Raw genomic sequence first — 12,784 nt, 5'->3', positions numbered from 1 at the left:
AAACGTTCTAGGTATCAACTAAAATATTCTAGGTATCGCTCATAGTGAAAAGCGACTCTTAACTATCGGGTTTTAAATCATTGGGTCGAATTTTTGGGGGGGAAGCCAACAAGAGCCGGAGTTCACAGCTGTTTCTGTCCACATGTACGTCTATGGCAGCGCTGCACTGGTCTATGGGACAGAAGAGGCCAAAAAAACACTACTGTGCAACTGCCCTGGGCCACGAAGACAAGAAATCACTACTGGAAGTATGTTCAAAATGGTTGCTGGTTGAGCAACTTTCATTGGAATGAATGGACGGTCGTCTTTCAATGCCAGATCCAGTTGTTTAAAACATCCATGGTGCCAGCGAGCAATGTTCTTTTTCCCTTCTCTGCTTTTTTCGCTCCATCTGTCATTGAAACCAGCCCCCTCCTCCATCTCTCCCCCTGCAGATGAAAAAGATGAATGGGCAGCATGAGCATGCACTGCACACACACGCACACACACACACACACGCTCCCACGCGCTCACACACACGCTTGCGTGCACACACAGATAATGTGTGTTTAGTATCTGAGGGTGCAGTGTTGGGGGAGTGTGGAGTCATGGATCATGGTCCATGGTAATGGAGGCACTACTCCCTCTGGATGACTGACATGCTCTCTATCCCAGGGGAGAGGGAGAGGGTAAGAGTGTGTGTGTGTGTGTGTGTGTGTGTGTGTGTGTGTGTGTGTGAAAGAAAGAGGAAGAGAGAGAGAGAGAGAGAGAGAGAGAGAGAGAGAGAGAGAGAGAGAGAGAGAGAGAGAGAGAGAGAGAGAGAGAGAGAGAGAACTGTAAAAGAATGATTCCACCCCAGGCTTTTGAATGGCAATGGCGCCCCCTTCTGACAGAATACAATTATATCATCAACCCTGTATGTCACCATTTCACAGTGTGGACAAACACCAGCTTTCAACACATCTATCTATACCAGGCCTCAACACAACTCACTGTACAAGGCCCCATCACATCTACTGTAACTATACCAGGCCCCATCACATCTACTGTAACTGTACCAGGCCCCATCACATCTAACTGTACCAGGCCCTATCACATCTAACTGTACCAGGCCCCATCACATCTAACTGTACCAGGCCCCATCACATCTACTGTAACTGTACCAGGCCCCATCACATCTACTGTAACTGTACCAGGCCCCATCACATCTAACTGTACCAGGCCTCATCAGAGGGGTGTGATGGTGGGCGTATGGAATATTCATGTCTGGCAGCCATGTTTAGTGATGTCTAATTCCGCAGTCCTCTACTGACCTGTTACATCATGAACTGTGGTGTACTCTTCAGTAGGGCTGGGGTGAGAACTTCTGGGAACAAGCTACGATATTTGTGGACACCAATGAGAATACGGTGGGATTTTGAACGAGGAGGATGATTGTTGATACTGTAGTGGCTGTGCATGGAGGCTGATTTAGCCTCTGATTGGTCGCTCACTGCGGATTTTCACTTTTCTAGTATTGCTAACGAGTCCTGCACTCTAGTGAGCGGTTGGTAGCATATCTGGCACACAAGGTGCCATTTACTTGGACTTTCTTCCACGTTAACTCTCACTTTGCTGAGAATTTTATTACACAAACAGCAAAGTGGATTACCTAAATTAGCTTTTAATTTAGTCCTGACTACTCCCGGTGTGATGGTGGTGTGATGTGATGTGATGGCGGTGTGATGGTGGTGTGATGTGACTGTGGTGTGATAGTGGTGTGATGGTGGTGTGATGTGATGGTGGTGTGATGGTGGTGTGATGGTGGTGTGATGTGATAGTGGTGTGATGTGATGGTGGTGTGATGGTGGTGTGATGTGATGGTGGTGTGATGTGATGGTGGTGTGATGGTGGTGTGATGGTGGTGTGATGGTGGTGTGATGTGATGATGGTGTGATGGTGGTGTGATGGTGGTGTGATGGTGGTGTGATGGTGGTGTGATGGTGGTGTAATGGTGGTGTGATGGTGGTGTGATGGTGGTGTGATGGTGGTGTGATGGTGGTGTGATGGTGGTGTGATGGTGATGTGATGGTGGTGTGATGTGATGGTGGTGTGATGGTGGTGTGATGTGATGGCGGTGTGATGTGATGGTGGTGTGATGGTGGTGTGATGTGATGGTGATGTGATGGTGGTGTGATGGTGGTGTGATGGTGGTGTGATGTGATGATGGTGTGATGGTTGTGTGATGGTTGTGTGATGGTGGTGTGATGGTGGTGGGATGGTGGTGGGATGGTGGTGTAATGGTGGTGTGATGGTGGTGTGATGGTGGTGTGATGGTGGTGTGATGGTGGTGTGATGGTGGTGTAATGGTGGTGTGATGGTGGTGTAATGGTGGTGTGATGGTGGTGTGATGGTGGTGTGATGGTGGTGTGATGGTGGTGTGATGGTGATGTGATGGTGGTGTGATGGTGGTGTGATGGTGGTGTGATGGTGATGTGATGGTGGTGGTGTGATGGTGGTGTGATGATGGTGGTGTGATGTGATGGTGGTGGTGTGATGTGATGATGGTGGTGTGATGGTGGTGTGATGGTGGTGTGATGGTGGTGGTGTGATGTGATGATGGTGGTGTGATGGTGGTGTGATGATGGTGGTGTGATGATGGTGTGATGATGGTGGTGTGATGGTGGTGTGATGGTGGTGTGATGGTGGTGGTGTGATGGTGGTGTGATGGTGGTGTGATGGTGGTGTAATGGTGGTGTGATGGTGGTGTGATGTGATGGTGGTGTGATGGTGGTGTGATGGTGGTGTAATGGTGGTGTAATGGTGATGTGATGGTGGTGTAATGGTATTGTGATGATGGTGGTGTGATGGTGGTGTGATGTGATGGTGATGTGATGGTGATGAGATGGTGATGTGATGATGGTGTAATAGTGATGTGATGGTGGTGTAATGGTGGTGTGATGGTGGTGTAATGGTGGTGTAATGGTGGTGTGATGGTGGTGTAATGGTGATGTGATGATGGTGGTGTAATGGTGGTGTGATGGTGGTGTGATGGTGGTGTGATGGTGGTGTGATGGTGGTGTGATGGTGGTGTGATGTGATGGTGGTGTAATGGTGGTGTGATGGTGGTGTGATGGTGGTGTGATGGTGGTGTGATGGTGATGTAATGGTGGTGTGATGGTGGTGTGATGGTGGTGTAATGGTGGTGTGATGGTGGTGTAATGGTGGTGTGATGGTGGTGTGATGGTGGTGTGATGGTGGTGTGATGGTGGTGTGATGGTGGTGTAATGGTGGTGTGATGGTGGTGTGATGGTGGTGTAATGGTGGTGTGATGGTGATGTAATGGTGGTGTAATGGTGATGTGATGGTGGTGTGATGGTGGTGTGATGGTGGTGTGATGGTGGTGTAATGGTGGTGTGATGGTGGTGTGATGGTGGTGTGATGGTGGTGTGATGGTGGTGTGATGTGATGGTGGTGTAATGGTGGTGTGATGGTGGTGTGATGGTGGTGTGATGGTGGTGTGATGGTGGTGTAATGGTGGTGTGATGGTGGTGTGATGGTGGTGTGATGGTGGTGTGATGGTGGTGTGATGGTGGTGGTGTGATGGTGGTGTGATGGTGGTGTGATGGTGGTGTGATGGTGGTGTGATGGAGGTGTAATAGTGGTGTGATGATGGTGTAATGGTGGTGTGATGGTGGTGTGATGGTGGTGTGATGGTGGTGTGATGGTGGTATACTCACTGGTGGCAGGTCTCCTGCGAGCCAGCAGGGGGTCTGGGTGAGGCAGGCTGTAGATGGTGATGAGCCCGCTGGAGGTGGCCGCTGCCAGGAGACCAAGCCTGGGCAGGAGAGGAGCCTGGGGGACAGAGCCAGCATGATACCTTATATCAGGTTTATTAACCCGGGGGACAGAGTCAACATGGTTATATCAGGTTTATTAACGGAGGACAGAGTAAACATGGCACGTTGTATCCGGTTTTATTAATCTGGGGGACAGAGTCAACATGGTACGTTCATCTGACTTAAAGGACAATGCTCGTTTTTGACAACCTGGACCTTATTTACGACATATTATAAGACGTTTGACTCACCGAGATCACTTTGGTGTAGTTCGGAGGCCTGTAGAAGAAATGTAAAATCCAGCGCGAGCCAGTATATCCATGTAATGGCGGTGATCGGGGCAACGAGAATGCAGCTTCTAAAAATCTATTTTCTGCCGCGAAACGGTTGTTTTCATCAATCTGTCTGGATGAATCGCTAGTTGTTCTTACATAGAGAGCATAGGCCTGTTGTGGTATTTCCCATGCCTCTGTAATATGATCTTTAGAAACGTCGTTAGACACTAAATAGCTTCCTCACTTGCTCCAGCACGCATGCGCATGCGCACAGCACAACATTAGTGCTGGAGCAAGTGAGGAAGCTATTTCGTTTCGAAAGACGTTTCTAAAGATCATGGCAAGTGAAAACCACAACAGTTATGCTCTATGTAAGCACAACTAGCGATTCATCCAGACAGATTGATGAAAACAACCGTTTCGCGGCAGAAAATAGATTTTTAGAAGCTGCATTCTCGTTGCCCCGATCACCGCCATTACATGGATATACTGGCTCGCGCTGGATTTTACATTTCTTCTACAGGCCTCCGAACTACACCAGTGATCTCGGTGAGTCAAACGTCTTATAATATGTCGTAAATAAGGTCCAGGTTGTCAAAAACGAGCATTGTCCTTTAACATACCTTCTATACAGTAACAGTGATATCATTAATTTTGCCGTTGAAGAATGCATAAGAATCAGCCTACTGGAATCCTTCAAGACACGTCTTTGAGCCTAGATTTGCACTCATTGTTGAATGTGTGGCGTGTGTGTTGTATGTGTGTGTGTATGTGTGTGTATGTGTGTGTGTGTGTGTGTGTGTGTGTCCAACCTTCCTGCTGGTGCTAGGCAGCTCCCAGGCTCCTCCTGGGCACCACTTAAGGATCCAGACACAGCCTCTATCCTGGGCCAGACCATAGACCAGCTCTGGGGAGGACTGGGGCCTGGCAGAGAGACCGGGGGGAGGGACAGAGAGACCAGGGGGAGGGACAGAGAGACCAGGGGGAGGGACAGAGAGACCAGGGGGAGAGAAAGAGAGACCAGGGGGAGAGACAGAGAGACCAGGGGGAGGGACAGAGAGACCAGGGGGAGGGACAGAGAGACCAGGGGGAGGGACAGAGAGACCAGGGGGAGAGAAAGAGAGACCGGGGGGAGGGACAGAGAGACCAGGGGGAGGGACAGAGAGACCAGGGGGAGAGAAAGAGAGACCGGGGGGAGGGACAGAGAGACCAGGGGGAGGGACAGAGAGACCAGGGGGAGGGACAGAGAGACCAGGGGAGAGACAGAGAGACCAGGGGGAGAGACAGAGAGACCAGGGGGAGAGAAAGAGAGACCAGGGGGAGAGAAAGAGAGACCAGGGGGAGGGACAGAGAGACCAGGGGGAGGGACAGAGAGACCAGGGGGAGAGACAGAGAGACCAGGGGGAGGGGCAGAGAGACCAGGGGGAGGGACAGAGAGACCAGGGGGAGGGGCAGAGAGACCAGGGGGAGAGACAGAGAGACCAGGGGGAGAGACAGAGAGACCAGGGGGAGGGACAGAGAGACCAGGGGGAGAGACAGAGAGACCAGGGGGAGAGGCAGAGAGACCAGGGGAGAGACAGAGAGACCAGGGGGAGAGACAGAGAGACCAGGGGGAGAGACAGAGAGACCAGGGGGAGAGACAGAGAGACCAGGGGGAGGGACAGAGAGACCAGGGGGAGAGACAGAGAGACCGGGGGAGTGACAGAGAGACCAGGGGGAGGGACAGAGAGACCAGGGGGAGGGACAGAGAGACCAGGGGGAGGGACAGAGAGACCAGGGGGAGAGACAGAGAGACCAGGGGGAGAGACAGAGAGACCAGGGGGAGAGGCAGAGAGACCAGGGGAGAGACAGAGAGACCAGGGGGAGAGACAGAGAGACCAGGGGGAGAGAAAGAGAGACCAGGGGGAGGGACAGAGAGACCAGGGGGAGAGACAGAGAGACCAGGGGGAGAGAAAGAGAGACCAGGGGGAGGGACAGAGATACCAGGGGGAGAGACAGAGAGACCAGTGGGAGGGACAGAGAGAGACCAGGGGGAGGGACAGAGAGACCAGGGGGAGGGACAGAGAGAGACCAGGGGGAGGGACAGAGAGACCAGGGGGAGAGACAGAGAGACCAGGGGGAGGGACAGAGAGACCAGGGGGAGGGACAGAGAGACCAGGGGGAGGGACAGAGAGACCAGGGGGAGGGACAGAGAGACCAGGGGGAGGGACAGAGAGACCAGGGGGAGAGACAGAGAGACCAGGGGGAGGGACAGAGAGACCAGGGGGAGGGACAGAGAGACCAGGGGGAGGGACAGAGAGACCAGGGGGAGGGACAGAGAGATCAGGGGGAGGGACAGAGAGACCAGGGGGAGGGACAGAGAGAGACCAGAGGGAGAGAAAGAGAGACCAGGGGGAGGGACAGAGAGACCAGGGGGAGGGACAGAGAGACCAGGGGGAGGGACAGAGAGAGACCAGAGGGAGAGAAAGAGAGACCAGGGGGAGGGACAGAGAGACCAGGGGGAGAGAAAGAGAGACCAGGGGGAGAGACAGAGATACCAGGGGGAGAGACAGAGAGACCAGGGGGAGGGACAGAGAGACCAGGGGGAGGGACGGAGAGACCAGGGGGAGAGAAGAGAGACCAGGGGGAGGGACGGAGAGGGAAGAGAGAGAGAGAGGAGAGATGGAGGGAGAAAGAGTTGGAAGGAAGATAGATGGGAGAATGAATGAGACAGAATGACCAGACCAGGATTCCTATCTAGTACAGATGTTCTATCCAGCACATATGTTCTATCTAGCACAGATGTCATATCTAGTACAGCTGTTCTATCTGGTACAGATGTCATATCTAGTACAGATGTTCTATCCAGCACATATGTTCTATCTAGCACCGATGTCATATCTAGTACAGCTGTTCTATCTGGTACAGATGTCATATCTAGTACAGATGTTCTATCCAGCACATATGTTCTATCTAGCACAGATGTCATATCTAGTACAGATGTCCTATCTGTTACAGATGTGTCTTCAGTTATTTTTCACCCCAGCTGTGGTGGCGGCAAAGCTTTTGTTTTTATGGTGATGAGTGACACACCAACCACCAGGAGGCAGCGTTGAGCAGAGCACGCCTGGCAAACTGCTGTAATGTGCGTCTACCTGTCTGTCTTCTGTAACAGTGTCTATCTATCTGTTGTAGCAAAGTCTACTTGTCTGCTCTAACAGTGTCTCTACCTGTGTGCTCTAACAGTCTCTACCTGTCTCTACCATATTATTTGTCAAAAGTAAACAGCCTACATCCCAGTCCTCGTCAGTAAAGCCTTCTATAAGAACTAGGGACACCAGTAGTCACTGTTACAACAAGGAAGAGTTTTTAAGTTTTAACACAAACATTGGTTATCCCAGTGGAAACGAACCTGGTAAGGGGTGAGGTTTACACACATAGTACCAACAGTTAGCGTATCAGTGAGAACCCGTAGGGGATGGTTCCACGGTGGAGAGGTCAGTAGAACCCGTAGGGGATGGTTCCACGGTGGAGAGGTCAGTAGAACCCGTAGGGGATGGTTCCACGGTGGAGAGGTCAGTAGAAGAGGAGCCCAAGTCTTCCTGAACACGAGAACCAAGGTTGCCACGCCAGGGGGCGTTGAGGTACTACATTTAAAACTATTTGTGTCTATTCAACATTTACACCCTGCCATGACTTCTCCGAAATATCAGGCATTTGCATAATGGCCCTATTAGCACACTGAGACGGAAAATAAATTCTAGTAATTTGGAGAGGAAACTCTACTTAACAGTCTACTGATGTCAGGCCAACAGTGTAAAGACTAGGGAGGGACTAGGGAGTGACTAGGGAGGGACTAGGGAGTGACTAGGGAGTGACTAGGGAGGGACTAGGGAGGGACTAGGGAGTGACTAGGGAGGGACTAGGGAGGGACTAGGGAGTGACTAGGGAGGGACTAGGGAGGGACTAGGGAGGGACTGGCGTTGGCCCGATTCCATCTGTCTGATATGGCATCAATGCTCATGTTCTGTACCAGGCAACGCCTTGGAAAGACAGACAGCAGGAGAACTACAGTATATGACAGACAGCAGAACTATATGATGCCACCTGCAGTGGAGCTCTGTGAGAATCACACAAAGGACTTTGTGTTGTGTTATGTTATGTTAGTGATTTTATTATATCTTTCGCGCTTGTGATTATTTTGTTTACCCAAATAAAAGTTCTGAAATGTTTTACATTGTGGTGCTTGTATTTCTCAACATAAGATGAAGTAGCTATGCTAAGCTAGGCTGTGGTGTATAGGGGTGCGTGCTAGCTATACTAAGCTAGGCTACAGCGTGTGGGGGTGCGTGCTAGCTATGCTAAGCTAGGCTACAGCGTGTGGGGGTGCGTGCTAGCAATGCTAAACTAGGGTACAACATGTGGGGGTGAATGCTAGCTATGCTAAGCGAGGCTACAGCGTGTGGGGGTGCGTGCTTGCTATGCTAAGCTAGGCTATGGCTTGTGGGGGTACGTGCACTATAGAGATGAAGACTGATGGGCCATATTGAGAACATATTTCGTTGTCTCATATTTCAGAATCAGAAATGTTTATTGCCAGGTACTAGGGACATACTAGGAATTACCATCGCTCAATGGTGCATAACAAAGAGACATTTCTAAACTGCAGTAAGGAAATGTAATTATGAGCAGTTTAGTTCAGTACCACCACTCCCTCACTATGCCAGCAGTCTTGCATTCAGTGCAGTGAGGGAGCCTGTTTTGGAGGGTTGATGGGCCTTTAACAAATGGGTAAAATTTAAGTGGTGGTGCCGCCATCAAGCCCAAAAAAGGACACTTGCACTTTGGCTTTAGCACTAGATTATGCTCTTAGTCACTTGTTTAGAAAAGAGATGCACTTGTGAGTTCTGGTGAGTAGTAGTACACTGACTACCTACGTTAAATGTAATGAATGTAATGACTGTAATGTAATGCGTGTGTTAGGACAGCTCCCAACCTGCTGTTGTAAGGCATGTGGCCCAGGTCCCACAGCTGGATGAGGCCGGGCTCTGTGTAGGTCTGGTTGATGCGGTGCTGGTCATCCTGCCCCCGGTGGCAGTAGATGGCGGCGTACTGGCGTGCGTCGGCCCCGTCCGGGATGGGGCACCAGTCCATGGCCCAGACCGGCCCCCCCACAAAGAACAGCATGTCCCAGCGCTCCGGGTGGGCGGGCACGCTCTCAAACCTGGGGGGGGCAGAAACACCATCACTCTCTAACCTGGGGATTGAAACATCATCACTCTCTAACCTGGGGATTATAACACCATCACTCTCTAACCTGGGGATTATAACATCATCACTCTCTAACCTGGGGATTAAAACACCATCACTCTCTAACCTGGGGATTATAACACCATCACTCTCTAATCATCACTCTCTAACCTGGGGATTATAACACCATCACTCTCTAACCTGGGGATTATAACATCATCACTCTCTAACCTGGGGATTAAAACATCATCACTCTCTAACCTGGGGATTATAACACCATCACTCTCTAACCTGGGGATTAAAACATCATCACTCTCTAATCTGGGGATTAAAACACCATCACTCTCTAACCTGGGGATTAAAACATCATCACTCTCTAACCTGGGGATTAAAACATCATCACTCTCTAACCTGGGGATTAAAACACCATCACTCTCTAACCTGGGGATTATAACACCATCACTCTCTAACCTGGGGATTAAAACATCATCACTCTCTAATCTGGGGATTAAAACACCATCACTCTCTAACCTGGGGATTATAACACCATCACTCTCTAACCTGGGGATTATAACATCATCACTCTCTAACCTGGGGATTAAAACACCATCACTCTCTAATCTGGGGATTAAAACACCATCACTCTCTAATCATCACTCTCTAACCTGGGGATTATAACACCATCACTCTCTAACCTGGGGATTAAAACATCATCACTCTCTAACCTGGGGATTAAAACATCATCACTCTCTAACCTGGGGATTAAAACATCATCACTCTCTAACCTGGGGATTAAAACACCATCACTCTCTAACCTGGGGATTAAAACACCATCACTCTCTAACCTGGGGATTAAAACATCATCACTCTCTAACCTGGGGATTAAAACATCATCACTCTCTAACCTGGGGATTATAACACCAGCACTCTCTAACCTGGGGATTAAAACATCATCACTCTCTAATCTGGGGATTAAAACACCATCACTCTCTAATCATCACTCTCTAACCTGGGGATTATAACACCATCACTCTCTAACCTGGGGATTAAAACATCATCACTCTCTAACCTGGGGATTAAAACACCATCACTCTCTAACCTGGGGATTAAAACATCATCACTCTCTAACCTGGGGATTATAACACCATCACTCTCTAACCTGGGGATTAAAACATCATCACTCTCTAACCTGGGGATTAAAACACCATCACTCTCTAATCATCACTCTCTAACCTGGGGATTATAACACCATCACTCTCTAACCTGGGGATTAAAACATCATCACTCTCTAACCTGGGGATTAAAACACCATCACTCTCTAACCTAGGGATTATAACACCATCACTCTCTAACCTGGGGATTAAAACATCATCACTCTCTAACCTGGGGATTAAAACATCATCACTCTCTAACCTGGGGATTATAACACCATCACTCTCTAACCTGGGGATTCAAACATCATCACTCTCTAACCTGGGGATTAAAACATCATCACTCTCTAACCGGGGGATTAAAACATCATCACTCTCTAATCTGGGGATTAAAACACCATCACTCTCTAACCTGGGGATTAAAACATCATCTCTCTCTAACCTGGGGATTATAACATCATCACTCTCTAACCTGGGGATTAAAACATCATCACTCTCTAACCTGGGGATTATAACACCATCACTCTCTAACCTGGGGATTAAAACATCATCACTCTCTAATCTGGGGATTAAAACACCATCACTCTCTAACCTGGGGATTAAAACATCATCACTCTCTAACCTGGGGATTAAAACATCATCACTCTCTAACCTGGGGATTAAAACACCATCACTCTCTAACCTGGGGATTATAACACCATCACTCTCTAACCTGGGGATTAAAACATCATCACTCTCTAATCTGGGGATTAAAACACCATCACTCTCTAACCTGGGGATTATAACACCATCACTCTCTAACCTGGGGATTATAACATCATCACTCTCTAACCTGGGGATTAAAACACCATCACTCTCTAATCTGGGGATTAAAACACCATCACTCTCTAATCATCACTCTCTAACCTGGGGATTATAACACCATCACTCTCTAACCTGGGGATTAAAACATCATCACTCTCTAACCTGGGGATTAAAACATCATCACTCTCTAACCTGGGGATTAAAACATCATCACTCTCTAACCTGGGGATTAAAACACCATCACTCTCTAACCTGGGGATTAAAACACCATCACTCTCTAACCTGGGGATTAAAACATCATCACTCTCTAACCTGGGGATTAAAACATCATCACTCTCTAACCTGGGGATTATAACACCAGCACTCTCTAACCTGGGGATTAAAACATCATCACTCTCTAATCTGGGGATTAAAACACCATCACTCTCTAATCATCACTCTCTAACCTGGGGATTATAACACCATCACTCTCTAACCTGGGGATTAAAACATCATCACTCTCTAACCTGGGGATTAAAACACCATCACTCTCTAACCTGGGGATTAAAACATCATCACTCTCTAACCTGGGGATTATAACACCATCACTCTCTAACCTGGGGATTAAAACATCATCACTCTCTAACCTGGGGATTAAAACACCATCACTCTCTAATCATCACTCTCTAACCTGGGGATTATAACACCATCACTCTCTAACCTGGGGATTAAAACATCATCACTCTCTAACCTGGGGATTAAAACACCATCACTCTCTAACCTAGGGATTATAACACCATCACTCTCTAACCTGGGGATTAAAACATCATCACTCTCTAACCTGGGGATTAAAACATCATCACTCTCTAACCTGGGGATTATAACACCATCACTCTCTAACCTGGGGATTCAAACATCATCACTCTCTAACCTGGGGATTAAAACATCATCACTCTCTAACCGGGGGATTAAAACATCATCACTCTCTAATCTGGGGATTAAAACACCATCACTCTCTAACCTGGGGATTAAAACATCATCTCTCTCTAACCTGGGGATTATAACATCATCACTCTCTAACCTGGGGATTAAAACATCATCACTCTCTAACCTGGGGATTATAACACCATCACTCTCTAATCATCACTCTCTAACCTGAGGATTACAACATCATCACTCTCTAACCTGGGGGTTAAAACATCATCACTCTCTAACCTGGGGATTAAAACATCATCACTTTCTAACCTGGGGATTAAAACACCATCACTCTCTAATCTGGGGATTAAAACACCATCACTCTCTAATCTGGGGATTAAAACACCATCACTCTCTAATCATCTCTCTAACCTGAGGATTAAAAGATCATCACTCTCTAACCTGGGGGTTAAAACATCATATTTATGATTGACGTCAAGTTCACATTCACATTGTACTTTCAAAACCATGGAATGAAAAAGTATTGTGTGAAGCAGCAGGTGAGTGTAGCTGAGCTGTTAAAGTGAACTAAAGAAACATCAGGGACATTTATAAAAACAAACTTGGGGTAAAC

At 48.4% G+C, this 12,784-nt stretch overlaps 1 protein-coding gene across 1 annotated transcript in view; it reads right to left on the bottom strand.

Annotated features, from left to right (window-relative positions):
* The window catches only part of gtf3c2 (general transcription factor IIIC, polypeptide 2, beta), a gene marked incomplete at both ends in the record, with an annotated part of 47,006 nt that overhangs the window by 20,685 nt on the left and 13,537 nt on the right, over positions 1 to 12,784 (bottom strand). The window contains 3 exons of the mRNA XM_084453593.1: positions 3,699 to 3,813; positions 4,885 to 4,996; positions 9,048 to 9,275. Of these exons, the coding sequence (XP_084309719.1) occupies positions 3,699 to 3,813; positions 4,885 to 4,996; positions 9,048 to 9,275 (455 nt within the window). The remainder of the gene's footprint in view (positions 1 to 3,698; positions 3,814 to 4,884; positions 4,997 to 9,047; positions 9,276 to 12,784) is intronic.

The sequence above is a fragment of the Borostomias antarcticus genome, assembly GCF_949987555.1.
Source record: "Borostomias antarcticus genome assembly, chromosome: 19".
NCBI classification, from domain to species: Eukaryota; Metazoa; Chordata; class Actinopteri; order Stomiiformes; family Stomiidae; genus Borostomias; species Borostomias antarcticus.
The sequence above is the reverse complement of the archived record's forward strand: the minus strand, read 5'-3'. Positions and strand labels throughout refer to the sequence as shown.